The sequence below is a fragment of the Papio anubis genome, chromosome 11, assembly GCF_008728515.1.
Source record: "Papio anubis isolate 15944 chromosome 11, Panubis1.0, whole genome shotgun sequence".
NCBI classification, from domain to species: domain Eukaryota; kingdom Metazoa; phylum Chordata; class Mammalia; order Primates; family Cercopithecidae; genus Papio; species Papio anubis.
In genome coordinates, this window is record NC_044986.1 from 89298754 (window position 1) to 89323597 (window position 24844).

Sequence of the window (24844 nt, forward strand, 5' to 3'; positions counted from 1 at the left end):
CACTGGGGCCTATCATGGGGAGGGGGGAGGGGGAGGAGGGAGGAATTACATTGGGAGTTATACCTGATGTAAAGGATGAGTTGATGGGTGCTGACGAATTGATGGGTGCAGCACACCAACATGGCACAAGTATACATATGTAACAAACCTGCACGTTATGCACATGTACCCTAAAACTTAAAGTATAATAATAAAAAAAAAGAAGTAGAAAGACATGTGACCTATAATCAAGAAAAAAGCATACAATGCAAGCAGACTTAACATATGCATGAAAAAAAATTTATAATTACGAATATTTTTAAAGTTTAATGTTGTCAATGTTATATAGCAAGAAGCAGGTGATTGTCTTTTGTTTTAAATGCCCTCTCATGTTTCTTGGGGACTACAAAGTAGAGTTAGATATTTTGAAGGTAATTTCCTCTGGAAACATGCACATGAGTGAATATTTTTTCTGAGGATATGTGTTTTTTTTTTTTTTTGGGTTTTCATGCTTAGTAACTGTTTCAATAGCTAAATGAAAATGAAAATAAGCTTGATTTAGAGAGCATATGTGAAGTCCTTTATATAAATGTTTTGGTTTTCAATAGGTTTCTATTCTTAAATCAAATTGCCTTTAAAGTAGGAAACTGAGTATTTTTTGAAATATATTAGTTAGGAAATCTTGATGTCACTCATTATTATTATTATTTTTAAATTGCAATTCATTATTGATAGAACTTTGAACAGAATATTTCTGAAAGTGCTGCGCAGAATTACACGTGTTTACCTGAGGCTACATATCAAGAAGAAACCAAAAGAATAAATGGAAAACTAAAGGGTAAGAGTCATTTTTTATTTATAAGTCATTAGACAGTATGTTTATCTAAAGATTTGAGGACTGATATATTGTAATAGCCTAAGAACATTACCCACTAAATGCACAGTATAAAAAAATGTCAATTAAAATGATAATAAGTTACATATCTTGTCAGGTGTCAGCAACGGAATTTATTGATGGTGCCAGAAAAGGAACTGAATTATTACTTTAAATTCCAGGTATTCTAAAACCTGAGGTACCTTAGGAAATAAGAGGAAAGATGTGAAAGAGGGAATAAAAAATGAGGAAGACAGAAAGTATAGGGAGGAAATGAGGGAAAAAGAAACAGGTGTATATAAAGGAGGTTGATAAAATAATTCTGTAGATAGAGGAAGAGTAGGGTTAGAAAGGTGTGAAGAACATATAGTGGGCTTCCAGTATAAAAACTACTAAAAGAATTACAGCAAAAATTTTCCACCCGAGCTGAAAACCGTGGCACGAGAACTGCGTGACATATGCACAAGCTTCAGTAGCCGATTCGATCAAGTGGAAAAAAGAGTGGGTATCACTATCTGTCTTTATATAGAGATCACTTACATTGACTTATAAGTGTTGTTAACTTTTTTTCTATTCCTACCACTGTAACATAAGTCCTCATCCAGTGTGTTCAGGTCTCATGGCTTAGCACACTTTTGCTATTCAGTAAGAACATTACTAATAGTCAAAGCATTTAAAATCTCATCAGAGAGGTCTAACTTGATCAAATAGAAGAATGAAATGAAGCAAGAAGAGAAGTTTAGAGGAAAAAGAAATGAACAAAGCCTCCAAGAAATATGGGACTATGTGAAAAGACCAAATCTATGTTTGATTAGTTTATCTGAAAGTGATGGGAAGAATGGAACCAAGTTGGAAAACACACTTCAGGATACTATCCAGGAAAACTTCCACAATGTAGCAAGGCAGGCCAGCATTCAAATTCAGGGAATACAGAGAACACCACAAAGATACTCCTTGAGAAGAGCAACCCCAAGACACATAATAGTCAGATTCACCAAGGTTGAAATGAAGGAAAAAATGCTAAGGACAGCCAGAGAGAAATGTCGGGTTACCCAAAAAGGGAAGCCCATCAGACTAACAGTGGATCTCTTGGCAGAAACTTTACAAGCTAGAAGAGAGTGGGAGCCAATATTCAACATTCTTAAAGAAAAGAATTTTCAACCCAGAATTTCATATCCAGCCAAACTAAGCTTCATATGTGAAAGAGAAATAAAATCCTTTACAGATGAGCAAATGCTGAGAGATTTTGTCACCACCAGACCTGCCTTACAAGAGATCCTGAAGGGAGCACTAAACACAGAAATGAACAACCGGTACCAGCCACTGCAAAAACATGCCAGATTGTAAAGACCATCAATGCTAGGAAGAAACTGCTTCAAATAATGAGCAAAATAACCAGCTAACATCATAATGACAGCATCAAATTCACACATAACAATATTTACCTTAAATGTAAATGGGCTACATGCACCAATTAAAAGACACAGACTGGCAAATTGGATAAAGACTCAAAACCCATCAGTGTGCTGTATTCAGGAGACCCATCTCATGTGCAGAGACACACATAGGCTCAAAATAAAGGAATAGAGGAAGATCTACCAAGCATATGGAAAACAAAAAAAAAAGCAGAGGTTGCTCTCCTACTCTCTAATAAAACAGACTTTAAACCAACAAAGGTCAAAAGAGACAAAGAAGGCCATTATATAATGGTAAAGGGATCAATTCAACAAGAAGAGCTAACTATCCTAAATATATATGCACCCAATACAGGAGCACCCAGATTCATATGGCAAGTCCTTAGAGACCTACAAAGAGACTTAGACACTCAGGCAATAATAATGGGAGACTTTAACACCCCACTGTCAAAATTGTACAGATCAATGAGACGGAAGGTTTACAAGGATATCCAGGACTTGAACTCAGCTCTGCACCAAGTGGAGCTAATCTACAGAACTCTCCACCCCAGATCAACAGAAGATACATTCTTCTCAGCATCACATCACACTTATCCAAAATTGACCGTATAGTTGGAAGTAAAGCACTCCTCAGCAAATGTGACAGCACAGAAATCACAACAAACTGTCTTTCAGACCACAGTGCAATCAAATTAGAACTCAGGATTAAGAAACTCACTCAAAACCACACTGCTACATGGAAACTGAACAACCTGCTCCTGAATGACTACTGGGTAAACAACCAAATGAAGGCAGAAATAAAGATGTTCTTTGAAACCAATGAGAAAAAAGACACAATATATCAGAATCTCTGGGACACATTTAAAGCAGTGTGTAGAGGGAAATTTATAGCACTAAATGCCTGCAAGAGAAAGCAGGAAAGATCCAAAATTGACGCCCTAACATCACAATTAAAAGAACTAGAGAAGCAAGAGCAAACACATTCAAAAGCTAGCAGAAGGCAAGAAATAATTAAGATCAGAGCAGAACTGAGGAGACAGAGACACAAAAAAAACCTTGAAAAAATCAATGATTCCAGGAGCTGATTTTTTGAAAAGAACAGCAAAATAGACCACTAGCAAGACTAATAAAGGAAAAAAGAGAGAAGATGCAATAAAAAATGATAAAGGGGATATAACCACTGATCCCACAGAAATACAGACTACCATCAGAAAATACTATAAATACTTCTCACAAATAAACTAAAAAATCTAGAATAAATGGGTAAATTCCTGGACAAATACACCCTCCTGAGACTAAACGAGGAAGAAGTTGAATCCCTGAATAGACCAATAACAGGCTCTGAAATTGATGCAATAATTAATAGCCTATCAACCAAAAACGTCCAGGACCAGATGGATTCACAGCTGAATTCTACCAGAGGTACAAAGAGGAGCTGGTTACATTCCTTCTGAAACTATTCCAATCAATAGAAAAAGTGGGAATCCTCCCTAACTCATTTTATGAGGCCAGCATCATCCTGATACCAAAGCCTGGCAGAGACACAACAAAAAAAGAGAATTTTAGACCAATATCCCTGATGAACATTGATGCAAAAATCCTCAATAAAATACTGGCAAATCATATCCAGCAGCACATTAAAAACCTTATCCACTATGATCAAGTTGGCCTCATCCCTGGGATGCAAGGCTGGTTCAATGTACACAAATCAATAAATGCAATCCAGCATATAAACAGAATGAAAGACAAAAACCACATGATTATCTCAAAAGATGCAGAAAAGACCTTTGACAAAATACAACAGCCCTTCATGTTAAAAACTCTCAATGAACGAGTTATTGAGCGGACATATCTCAAAATAATAAGAGCTATTTATGACAGACCCACAGCCAATATCATACTGAATGGGCAAAAACTGGAAGCATTCCCTTTGAAAACTGGCACAAGACAGGGATGCCCTCTCTTACCATTCCTATTCAACATAGTGTTGCAAGTTCTGGCCAGGGCAATCAGGCAAGAGAAAGAGATCAAGGGTATTCAATTAGGAAAAGAGGAAATCAAATTGTCGCTGTTTGCAGACGACATGATTGTATATTTAGAAAACCCCATCGTCTCAGCGCAAAATCTCTTTAAGTTGATGTAAGCAACCTCAGCAACGTCTCATGATACAAAATCAATGTGCAGAAATCACAAGCATTCCTATACACCAATAACAGACACACAGAGAACCAAATCATGAGTGAATTCCCATTCAAAATTGCTTCAAAGAGAATAAAATACCTAGGAATCCAACTTACAAGGGATGTGAAGGACCTCTTCAAGAAGAACTACAAACCATTGCTCAGCAAAATAAAAGAGGACACAAACAAATAGAAGAACATTTCATGCTCATGGAGAGGAAGAATCAGTATCATGAAAATGGCCATGCTGCCCAAGGTAATTTGTAGATTCAATGCCATCCCCATCAAGCTACCAATGACTTTCTTCACGGAATTGGAATAAAACTACTTTAAAGTTCAGATGTAACCAAAAAAAGGCCTGCATTGCCAAGACAATCCTAAGCCAAAACAACAAAGCTGGAGGCATCACGCTACCTGACTTCAAACTCTACTACAAGGCTACAGTAACCAAAACAGCATGGTACTGGCACCAAAATAGAGATATAGACCAATGGAACAGAACAGAGCTCTCAGAAATAACACCACACATCTACAACCATCTGATATTTGACAAACATGACAAAAACAAAAAATGGAGAAATTATTCCCTATTTAATAAATGATACTGGGAAAACTGGCTAGCCATATGTAGAAAGCTGAAACTGGATCCCTTCCTTACACCTTATACAAAAATCAATTCAAGATTGATTAAAGACTTAAACATTAGACCTAAAACCATAAAAACCCTAGAAGAAAACCTAGGCAATACCATTCAGGACATAGGCATGGGCAAGGACTTCATGACTAAAACACCAAAAGCAATGGCATCAAAAGCCAAAGTTGACAAATGGGATCTAATTAAACTAAAGAGCTTCTGCACAGCAAAAGAAGTTACGATCAAAGTGAACAGACAACCTCCAAAATGGGAGAAAATTTTTGCAATATACTCATCTGACAAAGGGCCAATATCCAGAATCTACAAAGAAGTCAACTTTACAAGAAAAAGCAAACAACCCCATCAAAAAGTGGGCGAAGGATATGAACAGACACTTCTCAAAAGAAGACATTTATGCAGCCAACAGACACATGAAAAAATGCTCATCATCACTGGCCATCAGAGAAATGCAAATCAAAACCACAATGAGATACCATCTCACACCAGTTACAATGGTGATCATTCAAAAGTCAGGAAACGACAGGTGCTGGAGAGGATGTGGAGAAATAGGAATACTTTTACACTGTTGGTGGGACTCTAACCTAGTTGAGCCGTTGTGGAAGACAGTGTGGCAATTCCTCAAGAATCTAGAACTAGAAATACCATTTGATCCAGCAGTCCCATTACTGGTTATATACCCAGAGGATTAAAAATCATGCTACTATAAAGACACATGCACACATATGTTTATTGTGGTACTATTTACAATAGCAAAGACTTGGAACCAACCCAAATGCCCATCAATGATAAACTGGATTAAGAAAATGTGGCATATATGTACCATGGAATACTATGCAGCCATAAAAAAGATTAGTTCATGTCCTTTGTAGGAACACGTATGAAGCTGGAAACCAATTTTCTGAGCAAACTATTGCAAGGACAGAAAACCAAACACCGCGTATTCTCACTTATAGGTGGGAATTGAACAGTGAGAACACTTGGACACAGGGTGGGGAACATTACACACTGGAGCCTGTCATCAAGTGAGGGAGAGGAGAGGGATAGCATTAAGAAAAATACCTAATGTAAATGACGAGTTAATGGGTGCAACACACCAACATGACACATGTCTACATATGTAACAAACCTGCATGTCATGTACATGTACCCTAGAACTTAAAGTGTAATAACAATAAAAAATATCCACCCTTTCTTACTCGCTTGTGGAAGACATTAGGGATGGAATTACCTGACTGTGCAAAGCTATGTTTTATCTATTATTGGTGAATATAGGCATATATGGGCAGCCACATATGTGTATATTTTTTTCAGTATGGTCCAGAAGTTTTCAAACTTTAATAAATGAGCTACAGAACTTGTTAACAATGCACATTCTAATTCAATAGACTTGAGATTGTGCAATTTTAATAAATTCTCAGGTGATGCTGATGCTGGTGGTTCTTGGACCATGCACTGAGTAGCAAAGGTATAGAGTTTTCATTGAAGTAATTTGGAAGAAGAGCAATTGGATAGAATGTCAAGACATAACAGAGTCAAGGGCAAGCATTATTTTGATTTTGTTTCTCAGTATGTTTTTAGTCAGAAGCGAAGAAAGAGGTTAAAAAACAACAACAGAATTTATAGATGCATGATATTACTTCCGAAAGAGAAAGAAAGTGGTAGGAAAATTTATTTTTAAAAGTGTTGAAGGGAAAGAATCAAAACTACAGATCTGGAGATTATTTTTGCTAAAGAATAGCAATTGTGAGGCATGAAGGGGGAGGGGAGGAGAAGCTAAGTAGGTAATTTTGAAGTTTCTGAGAAGGAAACTTGAGTGAACTCGCTTCAGATGCATTTGGAATATTTTCACTCCAAAAGATTATATTGGGTGTGCTCTGGAGAGTATTGGAAGAAGGAGGGATTACTAGATTTGGCGTCTACCACAGTGACTCATTACTCTTCTCTACTGCTTTCAGGATTCATAGAGATATGTTTTGTTGATATTAGTTATTTAAGTGAGATAAATTTGAATATGAACTCATTGGCTTTGTTAGTAAAGTTGCTGTTCTATAAAAATCTGTTAGAAGGCCGGGCCCGATGGCTCATGCCTGTAATCCCAGCACTTTGGGAGGCTAAGGTGGGTGGGTGGATCACTTGGTGTCAGCAGTTCGAGACCAGCCTGGCCAACATGGTGAAACCCTCTCTCTCCTAAAAATACAAAAAAGAAAAAAAAAATTAGCTTGGCATGGTTGCTCATGCCTGTAATCCCAGCAACTCAAGAGGCTGAGGCAGGAGAGTTGCTTGAACCCAGGGCGTGGAGGTTGCAGTGAGCCAAGATCACGCCACTACACTCCAGCAGGGTTGACAGAATGAGCTCTATTTCAAAAAAATAAAAATAAAAAAATAAGAATTTGTTAGAGACTAATATGATAAATCAAATCAGACTAATATTAGAAACAAACAAAAAATACTAAATTTATTACTTGAATACTAAAACTAATTTTTAAATATTATACTGATTTCAAAATAAAAATATTTATACCTAATTAATATTTAACAATTAAGTTTTTGAATGAATATTTCAATAGTGAAATTTTTTTATACATTATTTTCTTTATGAATTGCATATGCTCACTGACATGAGGGGATCAAGAAACATTCAAATGGATAAATGAGAGGATGCAAAAAAAATGTAGACGAGGGCGGAGCAAGATGGCCGAATAGGAGCAGCTCCAGTCTCCAACTCCCAGCGCCAGTGACACAGAAGACCGGTGATTTCTGCATTTTCAACTGAGGTACTGGGTTCATCTCACTGGGGAGTGCCGGACGATCGGTGCTGGTCAGCTGCTGCAGCCCGACCAGCGAGAGCTGAAGCAGGGCGAGGCATCGCCTCACCTGGGAAGCGCAAGGGGGAAGGGAATCCCTTTTCCTAGCCAGGGGAACTGAGACACACAACACCTGGAAAATCGGGTAACTCCCACCCCAATATTGCGCTTTAAGCAAACAGGCACACCAGGAGATCATATCCCACACCTGGCCGGGAGGGTCCCATGCCCACGGAGCCTCCCTCATTGCTAGCACAGCAGTCTGTGATCTACCGGCAAGGCAGCAGCGAGGCTGGGGGAGGGGCGCCCGCCATTGCTGAGGCTTAAGTAGGTAAACAAAGCTACTGGGAAGCTCCAACTGGGTGGAGCTCACAGCAGCTCAAGGAAACCTGCCTGTCTCTGTAGACTCCACCTCTGGGGACAGGGCACAGTAAACAATAACAAAGCAGCACACACCTCTGCAGACACAAATGACTCTGTCTGACAGCTTTGAAGAGAGCAGTGGATCTCCCAACACGGAGGTTGAGATCTGAGAAGGGACAGACTCCCTGCTCAAGTGGGTCCCTGACCCCTGAGTAGCCTAACTGGGAGACATCCCCCACTAGGGGCAGTCTGACACCCCACACCTCACAGGGTGGAGTAGACCCCTGAGAGGAAGCTTCCTAAGCAAGAATCAGACAGGTACACTCGCTGTTCAGAAATATTCTATCTTCTGCAGCCTCTGCTGCTGATACCCAGGCAAACAGCGTCTGGAGTGGACCTCAAGCAATCTCCAACAGACCTACAGCTGAGGGTCCTGACTGTTAGAAGGAAAACTATCAAACAGGAAGGACACCTACACCAAAACCCCATCAGTACATCACCATCATCAAAGACCAGAGGCAGATAAAACCACAAAGATGGGGAAAAAGCAGGGCAGAAAAGCTGGAAATTCAAAAAATAAGAGCACATCTCCCCCGGCAAAGGAGCGCAGCTCATCGCCAGCAACGGATCAAAGCTGGATGGAGAATGACTTTGACGAGATGAGAGAAGAAGGCTTCAGTCCATCAAATTTCTCAGAGCTAAAGGAGGAATTACGTACCCAGCGCAAAGAAACTAAAAATCTTGAAAAAAAAGTGGAAGAATTGACGGCTAGACTAATTAATGCAGAGAAGGTCATAAACGAAATGAAAGAGATGAAAACCATGACACGAGAAATACGTGACAAATGCACAAGCTTCAGTAACCGACTCGATCAACTGGAAGAAAGAGTATCAGCGATTGAGGATCAAATGAATGAAATGAAGCGAGAAGAGAAACCAAAAGAAAAAAGAAGAAAAAGAAATGAACAAAGCCTGCAAGAAGTATGGGATTATGTAAAAAGACCAAATCTACGTCTGATTGGGGTGCCTGAAAGTGAGGGGGAAAATGGAACCAAGTTGGAAAACACTCTTCAGGATATCATCCAGGAGAACTTCCCCAACCTAGTAGGGCAGGCCAACATTCAAATCCAGGAAATACAGAGAACGCCACAAAGATACTCCTCGAGAAGAGCAACTCCAAGACACATAATTGCCAGATTCACCAAAGTTGAAATGAAGGAAAAAATCTTAAGGGCAGCCAGAGAGAAAGGTCGGGTTACCCACAAAGGGAAGCCCATCAGACTCACAGCAGATCTCTCGGCAGAAACTCTCCAAGCCAGAAGAGAGTGGGGGCCAATATTCAACATTCTTAAAGAAAAGAATTTTAAACCCAGAATTTCATATCCAGCCAAACTAAGTTTCATAAGTGAAGGAGAAATAAAATCCTTTACAGATAAGCAAAAGCTTAGAGATTTTGTCACCACTAGGCCTGCCTTACAAGAGACCCTGAAGGAAGTACTAAACATGGGAAGGAACAACCGGTACCAGCCATCTCAAAAACATGCCAAAATGTAAAGACCATCGAGGCTAGGAAGAAACTGCATCAACTAATGAGCAAAATAACCAGTTAATATCATAATGGCAGGATCAAGTTCACACATAACAATCTTAACCTTAAATGTAAATGGACTAAATGCTCCAATGAAAAGACACAGACTGGCAAACTGGATAAAGAGTCAAGACCCATCAGTCTGCTGTATTCAGGAGACCCATCTCACACGCAGAGACATACATAGGCTCAAAATAAAGGGATGGAGGAAGATTTACCAAGCAAATGGAGAACAAAAAAAAGCGGGGGTTGCAATACTAGTCTCTGATAAAACAGACTTTAAACCATCAAAGATCAAAAGAGACAAAGAAGGCCATTACATAATGGTAAAGGGATCAATTCAACAGGAAGAGCTAACTATCCTAAATATATATGCACCCAATACAGGAGCACCCAGATTCATAAAGCAAGTCCTTAGAGACTTACAAAGAGACTTAGACTCCCATACAATAATAATGGGAGACTTCAACACTCCACTGTCAACATTAGACAGATCAACGAGACAGAAAGTTAACAAGGATGTCCAGGAATTGAACTCATCTCTGCAGCAAGCAGACCTAATAGACATCTATAGAACTCTCCACCCCAAATCAACAGAATATACATTCTTCTCAGCACCACATCGTACTTACTCCAAAATTGACCATATAATTGGAAGTAAAGCACTCCTCAGCAAATGTACAAGAACAGAAATTATAACAAACTGTCTCTCAGACCACAGTGCAATCAAACTAGAACTCAGGACTAAGAAACTCAATCAAAACCGCTCAACTACATGGAAACTGAACAACCTGCTCCTGAATGACTACTGGGTACATCACGAAATGAAGGCAGAAATAAAGATGTTCTTTGAAACCAATGAGAACAAAGATACAACATACCAGAATCTCTGGGACACATTTAAAGCAGTGTGTAGAGGGAAATTTATAGCACTAAATGCCCACAAGAGAAAGCAGGAAAGATCTAAAATTGACACTCTAACATCGCAATTAAAAGAACTAGAGAAGCAAGAGCAAACACATTCGAAAGCTAGCAGAAGGCTAGAAATAACTAAGATCAGAGCAGAACTGAAGGAGATAGAGACACAAAAAACCCTCCAAAAAATCAATGAATCCAGGAGTTGGTTTTTTGAAAAGATCAACAAAATTGACAGACCACTAGCAAGACTAATAAAGAAGAAAAGAGAGAAGAATCAAATCAACGCAATTAAAAATGATAAAGGGGATATCACCACCGACCCCACAGAAATACAAACTACCATCAGAGAATACTATAAACACCTCTACGCAAATAAACTGGAAAATCTAGAAGGAATGGATAATTTCCTGGACACTTACACTCTTCCAAGACTAAACCAGGAAGAAGTTGAATCCCTGAATAGACCAATTGCAGGCTCTGAGATTGAGGCAATAATTAATAGCCTACCAACCAAAAAAAGTCCAGGACCGGATGGATTCACAGCTGAATTCTACCAGAGGTACAAGGAGGAGTTGGTACCATTCCTTCTGAAACTATTCCAATCAATAGAAAAAGAAGGAATCCTCCCTAACTCATTTTATGACGCCAACATCATCCTGATACCAAAGCCTGGCAGAGATACAACAAAAAAAGAGAATTTTAGACCAATATCCCTGATGAACATCGATGCAAAAATCCTAAATAAAATACTGGCAAACCGGATTCAGCAACACATCAAAAAGCTTATCCACCATGATCAAGTGGGCTTCATCCCTGGGATGCAAGGCTGGTTCAACATTCGCAAATCAATAAACGTAATCCAGCATATAAACAGAACCAAAGACAAGAACCACATGATTATCTCAATAGATGCAGAGAAGGCTTTTGACAAAATTCAACAGCCCTTCATGCTAAAAACGCTCAATAAATTCGGTATTGATGGAATGTACCTCAAAATAATAAGAGCTATTTATGACAAACCCACAGCCAATATCATACTGAATGGGCAAAAACTGGAAAAATTCCCTTTGAAAACTGGCACAAGACAGGGATGCCCTCTCTCACCACTCCTATTCAACATAGTGTTGGAAGTTCTGGCTAGGGCAATTAGGCAAGAGAAAGAAATCAGGGGTATTCAGTTAGGAAAAGAAGAAGTCAAATTGTCCCTGTTTGCAGATGACATGATTGTATATTTAGAAAACCCCATTGTCTCAGCCCAAAATCTCCTTAAGCTGATAAGCAACTTCAGCAAAGTCTCAGGATACAAAATTAATGTGCAAAAATCACAAGCATTCTTATACACCAATAACAGACAAACACAGAGCCAAGTTCATGAATGAACTTCCATTCACAATTGCTTCAAAGAGAATCAAATATCTAGGAATCCAACTTACAAGGGATGTAAAGGACCTCTTCAAGGAGAACTACAAACCACTGCTCAGTGAAATCAAAGAGGACACAAACAAATGGAAGAACATACCATGCTCATGGATAGGAAGAATCAATATCGTGAAAATGGCCATACTGCCCAAGGTAATTTATAGATTCAATGCCATCCCCATCAAGCTACCAATGAGTTTCTTCACAGAATTGGAAAAAACTGCTTTAAAGTTCATATGGAACCAAAAAAGAGCCCGCATCTCCAAGACAATCCTAAGTCAAAAGAACAAAGCTGGAGGCATCACGCTACCTGACTTCAAACTATACTACAAGGCTACAGTAACCAAAACAGCATGGTACTGGTACCAAAACAGAGATATAGACCAATGGAACAGAACAGAGTCCTCAGAAATAATACCACACATCTACAGCCATCTGATCTTTGACAAACCTGAGAGAAACAAGAAATGGGGAAAGGATTCCCTATTTAATAAATGGTGCTGGGAAAATTGGCTAGCCATAAGTAGAAAGCTGAAACTGGATCCTTTCCTTACTCCTTATACGAAAATTAATTCAAGATGGATTAGAGACTTAAATGTTAGACCTAATACCATAAAAATCCTAGAGGAAAACCTAGGTAGTACCATTCAGGACATAGGCATGGGCAAAGACTTCATGTCTAAAACACCAAAAGCAACGGCAGCAAAAGCTAAAATTGACAAATGGGATCTAATTAAACTAAAGAGCTTCTGCACAGCAAAAGAAACTACCATCAGAGTGAACAGGCAACCTACAGAATGGGAGAAAATTTTTGCAATCTACTCATTTGACAAAGGGCTAATATCCAGCACCTACAAAGAACTCAAACAAATTTACAAGAAAAAAACAAACAACCCCATCAAAAAGTGGGCAAAGGATATGAACAGACATTTCTCAAAAGAAGACATTCATACAGCCAACAGACATATGAAAAAATGCTCATCATCACTGGCCATCAGAGAAATGCAAATCAAAACCACAATGAGATACCATCTCACACCAGTTAGAATGGCGATCATTAAAAAGTCAGGAAACAACAGGTGCTGGAGAGGATGTGGAGCAATAGGAACACTTTTACACTGTTGGTGGGATTGTAAACTAGTTCAACCATTATGGAAAACAGTATGGCGATTCCTCAAGGATCTAGAACTAGATGTACCATATGACCCAGCCATCCCATTACTGGGGATATACCCAAAGGATTATAAATTATGCTGCTATAAAGACACATGCACACGTATGTTTATTGCAGCACTATTCACAATAGCAAAGACTTGGAATCAACCCAAATGTCCATCAGTGACAGATTGGATTAAGAAAATGTGGCACATATACACCATGGAATACTATGCAGCCATAAAAAAGGATGAGTTTGCGTCCTTTGTAGGGACATGGATGCAGCTGGAAACCATCATTCTTAGCAAACTATCACAAGAACAGAAAACCAAACACCGCATGTTCTCACTCATAGGTGGGAACTGAACAATGAGATCACTTGGACTCAGGAAGGGGAACATCACACACCGGGGCCTATCATGGGGAGGGGGGGGATTGCATTGGGATTTATACCTGATGTAAATGACGAGCTGATGGGTGCTGACGAGTTGATGGATGCAGCACACCAACATGGCACAAGTATACATATGTAACAAACCTGCATGTTATGCACATGTACCCTTGAACTTAAAGTAAAATAATAAATAAATAAATAAATAAATGAAAAAGAAAATAAAATACCTAGGAATCCAAATTAAAAGGGATATAAAGGACCTCTTCAAGGAGAACTACAAACCACTGCTCAGTGAAATAAAAGAGGACACAAACAAATGGAAGAACATACCATGCTCATGGATAGGAAGAATCAATATTGTGAAAATGGCCATACTACCCAAGGTAATTCATAGATTCAATGCTATCCCCATTAAGCTACCAGTGACTTTCTTCACAGAATTGGAAAAAACTGCTTTAAAGTTCATATGGAACCAAAAAAGACCCCGCATTGCCAAGACAATCCTAAGTCAAAAGAACGAAGGCTGGAGACCTTACACTACCTGACTTCAAACTATACTACAAGGCTACAGTAACCAAAACAGCATGGTACTGGCACCAAAACAGAGACATAGACCAATGGAACAGAACAGAACCCTCAGAAATAAAACCACCCATCTACAGCGATCTGATCTTTGACAAACCTGACAAAAACAAGAAATGGGGAAAGGATTCCATATTTAATAAATGGTACTGGGAAAATTGGCTAGCCATAAGTAGAAAGCTGAAACTGGATCCTTTCCTTACTCCTTATATGATCATTAAAATGTCAGGAAACAACAAGTGCTGGAGAAGATGTGGAGAAATAGGAACACTTTTACACTCTTGGTGGGATTATTAACTAGTTCAACCATTGTGGAAAACAGTTTGGCAATTCCTCAAGGATCTGGAAGTAGAAATACCATTTGACCCAGCCATCCCCTTATTGGAGATATACCCAAAGGATTACAAATCGTGCTTCTATAAAGGCACATGCAGATGTATATTTATTGCGGCAGTATTCACAATAGCAAAGACTTGGAATCAACCCAAATGTCCATCAGTAACAGACTAGATTAAGAAAATGTGGCACATATACACCATGGAATACTATGTAGCCATAAAAAAGGATGAGTTCGTGTCCTTTGTAGGGACATGGATGCAGCTGGAAGCCATCATTCTCAGCAAACTATCACAAGAACAGAAATCCAAATACCGCATGTTCTCACTCAAGTGAACAATGAGATCACTTGGACATAGGAAGGGGAACATCACACACCAGGTACTATTGTGGGGAGGGGGTAGGGGGAGGGATAGCATTAGGAGATATACCTAATGTAAATGACGAGTTAATGAGTGCAGCACACCAACATGGCACATGTGTACATATGTAACAAACCTGCACGTTGTGCACATGTACCCTAGAACTTAAAGTATAAAAAAAAATTGATTAAATTATAGGAAGTTTTTAAAAAGTTCCTTGTTCATTACTTCTAAATTGTTCTCAAGAAAATGTATATTCATTTACAGTTCAACAAAGAGAGTATGAAATTGCCATTCTTCTCTCCCCAAGAATCAATTTCCTTTAATTATACACTTTTAATGTGCATGGAATGTAAAGAAAATATAGAGTAATTTATTAGTTTATTCAACATCTCTTGCTCTCCTACATAAATAAAATTAATTAAGAGTTCTATGTTAAATGCATATTATTTTTATTCTTTAAATATTATATTCTTTTTTGTTCTAAAAGAGATTTAAAATTTGTTGAAAAATATATAATAATCAACAAGACATGTTTAAAGTATTACTCAAAAAGGAAACAAAAGGCATATGGAATAACAGATATTACACTGTTTAACCTAGTCTGAGATTTTAGTATTAAAATTATTTTTAGTGATACTGACCATATATTATAAGTAGGAATATTTATGTCTAATAAATCTGTAAACTTTTTTTTATAAAATGTAATGTCACTGTAATCAGCTCTAAATGATCTGTCCTCATTGAGGAGGAATTTTCACTGTGTGATATTTTTAAAAAATAATTTTCAACTCATAATGTACCAAATAGCTTCCAATATTCTTTTCCATAACAGTCGTCAAAGCTACTAAAAACAGAAACTTTCTAACTAGAACATATTTTTTCTCACGATTTTTCAAGTGTGTATGTCATTTGGAAGAGGTTGGAGTAATAAATACCTGAGAACTAGAAAGAAAAAAATTCAGGAATATAGAAATTTTATTGGAATAATAAACCAGTATAGGAAAAAGTAGATCTCAAAGTGAATTCTATTTTCTAACAAAATGAATGTTAAGATAAATATGTTTAATGGCAGATTGACTTTAAATCAAGAAGAAGAGAAGAGAAGAAATGTCGATATATTAAATAAAAAAATCAGGGAAGAATTTAGAAGACTCAAAGAGCGACATAGGAATGAGTTAGAAGTGAAACAAGAACTTTCACAGGCTCTCAGAATACAAGATATGGAAGTGAAGAGTGTAAGAAGTAATTTGAGTCAGGTAAATCAATCTCTGATAAAAATTTTATATTTCTAACTTTATTTCATCAGTATTACTTTTAATATCCCTTTGATTTAGTATGTATTATTCAGGTCCTGAAGGAAAATATTGTCTATTAACTATGACATTTGTAGCTACGGTTATTTGTTATAAATTATGACATCCATATAGTATCTTATTTCAGTACAAAGAGCTTTTGAAAACAATGATTATCCCTACCATATACTTAGTGATAATTTATTAGTACGTAGTTTTTTCCTAGCAACATAGTTAACATTTAATACTGACTCAAACGTTATCAAGAAGAGGCAAAAGTTATTGTCATAGTAAACAAGCTCATGGTTTTCTAAGTAGGGCTCTCTAGATTTTATCATCTTTCTTTTGTTTTTGAAATTGAAGACTTCTTTTATATTTACATATTTACCCAGTAGAATTAACTGAGATTTGGTGGAGAGGTCCTGGATGTAGACTCATAAGACTGGGAGAAAATCCTACAACTTGTTTATATTTTTAATCTTTTCCTTGCCAAATTGTGATAACTAAAAGTGCTTGTTACAATGTCTCAACTTATCAAATATTCATAAACATATTTCTTAAAATTAACTATGTTTTTTTAAAAATAAAATATCTAGAGAATATTCTCAGGAAAAAGGAACTGAAAAAGCTTCCAGAAATTGTATCTGTCTAAATATATGCAGCACTAAGGCTCTTAGTATGGGATCTTGTATAAGTTAGACATCAGAGTGTAAACCCAGTTTTCATATGTAGTCAAATTGATTAATCTTTTATTTTATGCTGTTGAGTTTGTTGTAATTCAGGGAAAGTTTTTTTTTTTCAATTCTGAGGCTCTTAAAAATTCTCTAGTCATTTATTTTGTACTTTCATGAATTCATTGTCTTCAAATAAATGTTTGAACTTTGGGGAATTTATGCTCTATAGCATTTGAAGTTTTGATTCAATGGTTCTTCAACTAATACCTATTTATAAAAGCCCTTTCATTATATGAAGGTACAAGTTATTCTTTAATTTCAGAGGAACTATCATATTCCATTTTGAGTGCTAGCTAAAAGTTTATTTTATTTTATTTAGGTTTCTCACACTCATGAAAATGAAAATTATCTCTTTCATGAAAATTGCATGTTGAAAAAGGAAATTGCCATGCTAAAACTGGAAATAGACACACTAAAACATCAACACCAGGAGAAGGAAAATAAATACTTTAAGGACATTAAGATTTTAAAAGAAAAGAATGCTGAACTTCAAATGACTCTAAAACTGCAAGAGGAATCATTAACAAAAAGGGCATCTCAATATAGTGGGCAGCTTAAAGTTCTGATGGCTGAGAACACAATGCTCACTTCTAAATTGAAGGAAAAACAAGACAAAGAAATACTGGAGACAGAAATTGAATCATACCGTCCTAGACTGGCTTCTGCTTTGCAAGACCATGATCAAAGTGTGACATCAAGAAAAAGCCAAGGACTTGCTTTCCACAGTGCAGGAGATACTCATCTGCAAGGCAAAATTAATGTTGATGTGAATAATACAATATATAACAATAAGGTGCTCCATCAACCACTTGCTGAAGCTCAAAGGAAATCCAAAAGCCTAAAAATTAATCTCAATTATGCAGGAGATGCTCTGAGGGAAAATACATTGGTTTCAGAACATGCACAAAGAGAGCGACATGAAACACAGTATCAAATGAAGAAAGCTGAACACATGTATCAAAATGAACAAGATAATGTGAACAAACACAATGAACAGCAGGAGTCTCTGGAGCAGAAATTATTTCAACTACAAAGCAAAAATATGTGGCTTCGACAGCAATTAATTCATGCACATAAGAAAGCTGATAACAAAAGCAAGATAACAATTAATATTCAGTTTCCTCAGATGAAAATGCAACATCATCTCCTAAAAGAGAAAAATGAGGAGGATTTAATTACGGTAACCATTTAAAAGAATGTACAGATCAATGTGAAAAAGAGAAAGCAGAAACAGAAGTAAGTATCAAAAAATGTAAATACTTTTCAACCTTCCTGAAAGAAAATGGCCTTGGCTAAATGCTGAATCTAGTTGCATATATATATATGTATAAATAGATGATAAATGTACTTACTGTATCAGCTTAGAAACATGCCTCATTTCCACCAAATGAAAGTGAAAGCTGAGAGACGTTTTACTTTGAGTAAAGACATTGTGTCACTGATGAACTTTTAAGAGTTTAAGTTAAAGATTTTTAATAGATTAACATTAATGACATTGGTTTATACTGCTGAAATAAAGGTTTTAATGTTTCTTTGTGGCCACATTTTATGACCACAATGAAACAGATAAATGGGAATGCCCATATCAGCAATTAGTATTTTGAAATTAAGATTCAATTCAGCAATTTACTTTGACAGTTAATTCTAAATTTTCCAGAGGAATTGAAGTGTATTTGAAGTGTATTTTGAAGTGTACATTTCTGCGTCTTGTAATAATACTTTTTAGTACCGTTTTATATATTTTAGTTGGTAGAACTTTATTTTCATTTATGTCAATTTGACTTAATCTGAACATATTTGAATCTCGAATTATGTATTGTTATAACCTCTCAATTTTTTAAAGGCATCTGTGTTTTGTTAAATAATACCTTAGGACAAATGTAGTGAATTTTAGCAATATCAAATTTGATTTAATCACCCCGCTGGTATTTATAATTTATTTTGAATATTGTTACAAATAATTTGCTCATAATTTCGATTTCAAGGCTCAGAGATGTGAATAGAACTTTGTCCCAGAGAAGGATCATTGTGGCTATCTGTGATTTATTAGCTTTGCATTGGATCCCCATTTTTCAACTCATGAGAGGTGGCAGCGTTCATGTATAGTACAAAAGAAGTGAGTAGAGGAGAGAAACATAGCAGCTGAAGTCAGAAGGGATGTGGAGACTGGTTACCTAGGGCCTCTAAAGCCTTTGAAATAAAAATACTTTTACTCTGAGATAAAAATCTGTTGGAAAAATTTCAGCAGTTGATTGAATATGTGAGGAACTTTGATGTTGATTTGTGCTTCTAATACAGAAGAAGGAAAGAATTCCACTGTAGAATTTACCACCGCTAGTCCCGCCCTTTTTTTTTTTTTTTTGGACTTCAGTAAGTTGTGAAGCATTACAGATTCATTAAGGGACAAATTACTAGTGGGATGAATCTCTTGAGTAGTACGACAGTACCAATTTGGCAGGAAGATAATACCTTCTTGTGTCCTTAAGTAAATTCACTAACAAGCAGCAATGTGTACAAATGAAGAAAATAAGGTGAATCAATATATTTGGGGATGTTTTTGAAAGTAAATATTGTTAATTTGATAAGATGATTTACAAAATCAATAACAAATATGTCTTGTCAGGTCTTTGTGGGACAAAAAAAATTGATCTCAATAAACTGTGTGTGTGTCTGAGGCTTCACTAGAGGTTACATCACATTCTTACTCTCTGAGACGTCAATAGAGGCTACATCACGTTATCACATTAATCTCAAAGAAGAGATACAGAATTTAATGAAGAAATGATTTCAAATAAAAAATCAAGTATGTATTAAATGTAATATGCCAACAATGAATCTATAGCTGGTTAAATAATATAAATTGTTTTATGATATTAATTTCCATGGGAAGACTTCTTTTATATGTTCATTATAATTAGTTTTATTACAATTCTATTTATAATATGCTTATTTTAAAAACTGTGGCTATCATTCTGCAATGTTTTTCTTATAATTACATATTTTTTCATAATATTTACCCTTAAGAAGATTAAGAATTATACATTGTTTATCCCACAAGTTGAGAGACTATTCTTCAGATAAACAGTATTTTTCAGTGATTTATGTTGCCATGGTGAGGCAAGCCATATTTAATCAGAGAAGAATGTTTAATGGAATATTCCAGAAAATGATCTTATTTCTTAGCTCCACGTTTGTGAATGGATGCCAATGACATGATACTATTTTCCAAAATGCAAATGTTTAGGTTAATATACACAATATTTGAATAGCTAGGCAATTCTTTTATTTTTTCTTTTTAATTATATTGTATAAACATATACATATTTAGATCATGTATAGTATGTATATTCAAAACAGAAAATAAAGGAAATTATCTTGATACTGCCATTGGATGTTTAAAAACGAACTTTATTGGGAATAAAATTCACATATCATACAGTTCACACTTTTAAATTATACAACTCAATGTCTCTTAATATATTCACAAAGTTGTATAACCATCACCACAATAATTTTCAGAACATTTTCATCACCCTAAAGAGAAACTTCACATCTTAGTCATCACCACAATCCACCTCCATGTTTCTTCACCTTCCCCAGTCCTAAGCAACCATGATCTAATGTTTTTCATGAAGCTTTCTCTGACTGTTCTGACTCTCATTGACCTTGTGCTTCAGGATGTGTTTTCTAGTTGGTGCAGAACAATTTAACCTTCAGTTGTACATTGCTTTATTTTTTCATGAGACATAATCATGTCTTATTATAAATTTACCTAAGCAGGGAACAATATCTGACATACATGCTACCTGTTATTGTATAAATTGAAAATATTCTATCTTACCAGTTGTTACAACACAATTAAATATATTATACTGATAATTTATTTTTTCAGACATTGACATAATAAAGTTTTATTTGAAATATATTTCAATCAATAAATATAAAACAGAAATCACTCTAATAGAGGAGAATTGTTCTAGTCAATAATCAAATTTTTTCTGACTGTTGAGAAAAATTAAGTCTGCATTTTAAAAGTTTCAGATTTTGAAGCTTCAGATTTTAGAGTAGGGATTTTCAACACACAGTACAGGGTCTCCTCAGTTTGCAGTGGTGTTACATCTTGATAAATCCATTATAAGTTGACAATATTGAGAATGATAAACATAGAAAACACATAAACTTTATCTAGAGAAAAATGGTTAATAAAAAAAGAAAAATCAAAAAACCATAAAAGAATGCTTACAGAGAATGAGCGTAGTTACCTCATCCTGAAGTTAGGTAAGAATCAGAAATGTTATGGGGACCAAATGAGAGCTTTCAAAAAATTATCTTAGGTAGATATGAATGAACAAACCTGGAATATTGTGAACTGTTGATGACAATGCTTTGAGGGCATCTTTGGAAACCAAAATATAAATATAACTACTTATTTTTTCACTTATTGTTAGCATTTAGTATTTTATGCATAAAAACTTTTTTACCAAATAAATTTTGGCAGTTTAAATTCCACAAATGATACTAATGAAAGTATAAATCATTTTGGGTTGTTTTTAAAAAAGTTATGTTTCAATCTGTCATTATTGGAATAAAGTGTATAAACTGCATGTTATAAAATGGTTTACACACATATAACTCATGAACTCAAGAGAAATAATATTTTTAGGAAAGAAGAGTGTCTCTAGATTTTTAATAATAATTTTCTTTAATTTATTTAAAAGACTGAAGATAGAAAAGAGAAATTAAGCTAATGTATTGACTTAATGCAATCTCTGGAGCATAATTTGGATCAAGAAATAAAGAAAAAAATGAATTAGGAAAAGAAATAACTGGGTAAGATTTCAATATTTTAGAACTTTAAAAATATTTATTAACTATAATTTCAACATATTTATTAAAACTGAGATACAAATTTGACCTATATCTGCATTTTTATAATTAAACAAATTATTCTATTTTAAATTTTTTTCAGTCACAGCACAAACTGAAACTTTTTTTGAATATCTAAATATCACACTTATTCTTTAATGATTTTGAAAACAATAATGACAATGCCTTTGGCATATAATGTCAACTGCACTCTTCATTATCTACTTTGAATTTTTATTTCTGAAGATATTTTTGTTTGTATTTGGTAATCTTCCTCTTGGTAGTGTGCATATCTGCTGTCCTTTAATAGCTGAAAATCTGTCTTTGTTATTTTTAAACATCATCAAAAATCATCTTGATTAACTTTTAGTGTCTTTGATTTTTTTTAGTTTTTAAATATATTATGGATATTTACTTATTTTCTACTGGTACCTCCCATACATACGTGAGGTATGCATATATGTCACTAAACTTCTGTTGTTTTTGATACACACACACACACACGTGCATATATACACATGTATTATATGTACATACATATATGTTACAATAAAAATATGTATGACCTAAAAAAGAGTAAAATGAGTAATTGTGTTTCTGCCAACCAGATTAAAAATAGAATTTTCCTCAGTGCCTTTGAAGCCCCCAACATGGCTGCTTTTCTATTTGCTGAGAACTTTAATTTGTTCTCTGATTCCAATTAATATTTTTCTCTCATTATCTTTCTCTGCATGGTTTTGGATGCCTTTCACTTTGTTAGCACTGTGCTAGCAAAGATCTTTAGATCTCTTCCTACAACTGTCGTTAAGTCTTCACATGATCTTTCTTCTCATTTCGTTTCTTCTAAAACTATGCCTGTTTCCTTTTCCCTCCTCAACTCAGTTTTCTTTTCTTTCTATTCTACTGTGAATAATCTTCATGATAATTTTTGTGTGTGTATTCTTTTCTTCCTATAGACTGTGGTCAAAATGTATCAAAAATGTATTTTTGTGTCTTTTGCAAACATTCACATATAAATATGCTTTTCCCCTTTGATGCTGATCTCTGAGTGAAAACTCGTATTTAATAATAGGTTAGTATTTTATATTAACATATTAGGTTGGTACAAAAGTAATCGTGGTTCAAAAATCATGATTACTTTCCCCCAACCAAATACTAAAATAAATATTAATAGTTTATTTATAAAAACTCTATATATGGTTATAATATCAATCCTTTATCTGTCATATATGTTGTAAAATTTTCTTCATATTACTTACATAAAGTTAAATTTTGTTAGAATGTTTTCAAACTGTGTTACATTGAAAAAAATGAGAGAGGATCATAATTTATTGATTTGTTTCTTTGTAGGTTAGAACACATTTGTTTAAGAAATTGTTAAATATTAGTCTGAAACATTTTGATTTAGTCATTCTGTACATTCCTGCAGATATAAGGAGCTTTTAGAAATGACAGAAAAGAAGTTAAAGGAATGTGAAAATGGAAAGCTTAATTTCCATGGAGATTTTAAAACTGGTCTACTTGAAATGGATATTCAGATGAATAAGCTAACACATCAAGTACGTTTTGGAACCAAAAAAAGTACCCAAATACTTTGGGGAAATAAAAATCTGTCGGTGCTTTGAGCAATGGAAGAGAGATGTTTTTTAATTTTATGGACTTGATTCTAATGGAAAGAATGCCTTTTTAATATATTCTTTTTCTATAAGATGGGCATACTGCTCATTCTGTGTCTTGAACCCTGGCCAATGATATAAAAGCAAGCAGTACACCATCCTATGACTTCAAGTCACTAGTATCAAATCGGTTTTCTTGGTAACAATTTTATTGAGGTATAATTAACATGCCATGCAATTCACTCTTTGAAAGTGCACAGTTCAGTGGCTTTTAGTATTTTCACAGAGTTATACAATCGTCAACACAGTCTATTCTAGAATATTTTTATCACTCTTAAAAGAAATTCTGCATCTTTGTCACCCACCGGTTTCCCATTCCTTGCTCAGTTCTAGGGAACCACCGATCTACTTTGTTTGTATATATTTGCCTGTTCTGTACGCTTCATCTTGTTCACATCACAGTATGTGGCGTGTTGTGACTGGATTCTTTCACTTAGCATAACATTTTCAGGGTCCTCTGTTGTAGCAAGTATCGGCACTTCATTTCTTCTTATTGCTGAGTATATTTCATTGTCTAGATATAACAAACATTTTATCTACCCACACATCAGTTGATAGATCTTTAGGTTGTTTCCATTTTGGGCTATTATTAATAATGCTGCCATGAACTTTTATGTATAAGTTTTTGTGTTTGCATATGTTTTCATGTCTCTTGGGTGCATACTTATGGGTGGAATTGAAGAGTCATATGGTATTCTATGTTTAACTTTATGCCCGTACATTTTCCAAAGCAGCTATACCATTTTTCATTAGCAGTATGAGGGTTCTAATTTCTCCACATTTTTACCAGGAATGATTCCATGCTAGTGGTGGGAAGTGGCACCCCTCCATGGTTTTGATTTGCATTCCCTAATGACTAATAATTTTAATCTTGTTTTAATGTGCATCTTAGCTATGTGTATATCTTTTTTGGAGAAATGTATATTTCTTTCCTTTGCCCATTTTCTAATTGGGTCATCTTTTTCTTTCTGAATGGTAAGTGTTCTTTATATATCCTAGATACAAGTTTTCTAAGAGAAATACAGTTTTCAAATATTTTCTCCTACTCAGTGGCTTGCCTTTTTACTTTACTGTTAGTATATTTTCAAGCACCACAGCTTTAAATTATAATGTTAATCCATATTTTGAGTTGTTATATCTAAGAAGCTACTGCCAAATGTAGTCACAAAGATTTATTCCTGTCTTTTCTTCGAAGAAACTTGTAGTTTTAGCTCTTAAATTTAGCTATTTTATTTTCAGATAAATTTTAA

At 35.4% G+C, this 24844-nt stretch overlaps 1 protein-coding gene and 1 long non-coding RNA gene across 3 annotated transcripts; both read left to right on the plus strand.

Moving 5' to 3' along the window:
* Positions 1-176: 176 nt before the first annotated feature.
* On the plus strand, positions 177-16285 carry LOC101008875. The gene is made up of 3 exons (XR_004177026.1): positions 177-817; positions 7727-7877; positions 16099-16285. It is a non-coding gene; the product is annotated as an uncharacterized LOC101008875 (long non-coding RNA).
* A 111-nt stretch (positions 16286-16396) lies between these two features.
* On the plus strand, positions 16397-23288 carry ANKRD30A (ankyrin repeat domain 30A). 2 transcript variants are annotated; one of them, XR_004177024.1, is made up of 3 exons: positions 17816-18288; positions 19676-19855; positions 21771-23288. XR_004177024.1 is itself a non-coding variant. In XM_031652379.1 (2 exons), the coding sequence occupies exon 1, from the start codon at positions 17420-17422 to the stop codon at positions 18242-18244; it is 825 nt and encodes a 274-aa protein (XP_031508239.1). In that variant the 5' UTR covers positions 16397-17419; the 3' UTR covers positions 18245-18288; positions 19676-21754. The 2 variants fall into 2 exon arrangements, 1 of the variants encoding a protein (XP_031508239.1); XM_031652379.1 differs by lacking the exon at positions 21771-23288 and having other exon boundaries at positions 16397-18288; positions 19676-21754.
* Positions 23289-24844: the final 1556 nt, after the last annotated feature.

Coding starts and splice junctions, on each gene's coding strand:
- ANKRD30A (XM_031652379.1), top strand. CDS start 17,420: ATGTTGAAAAAGGAAATTGCCATGCTAAAACTGGAAATAGACACACTA.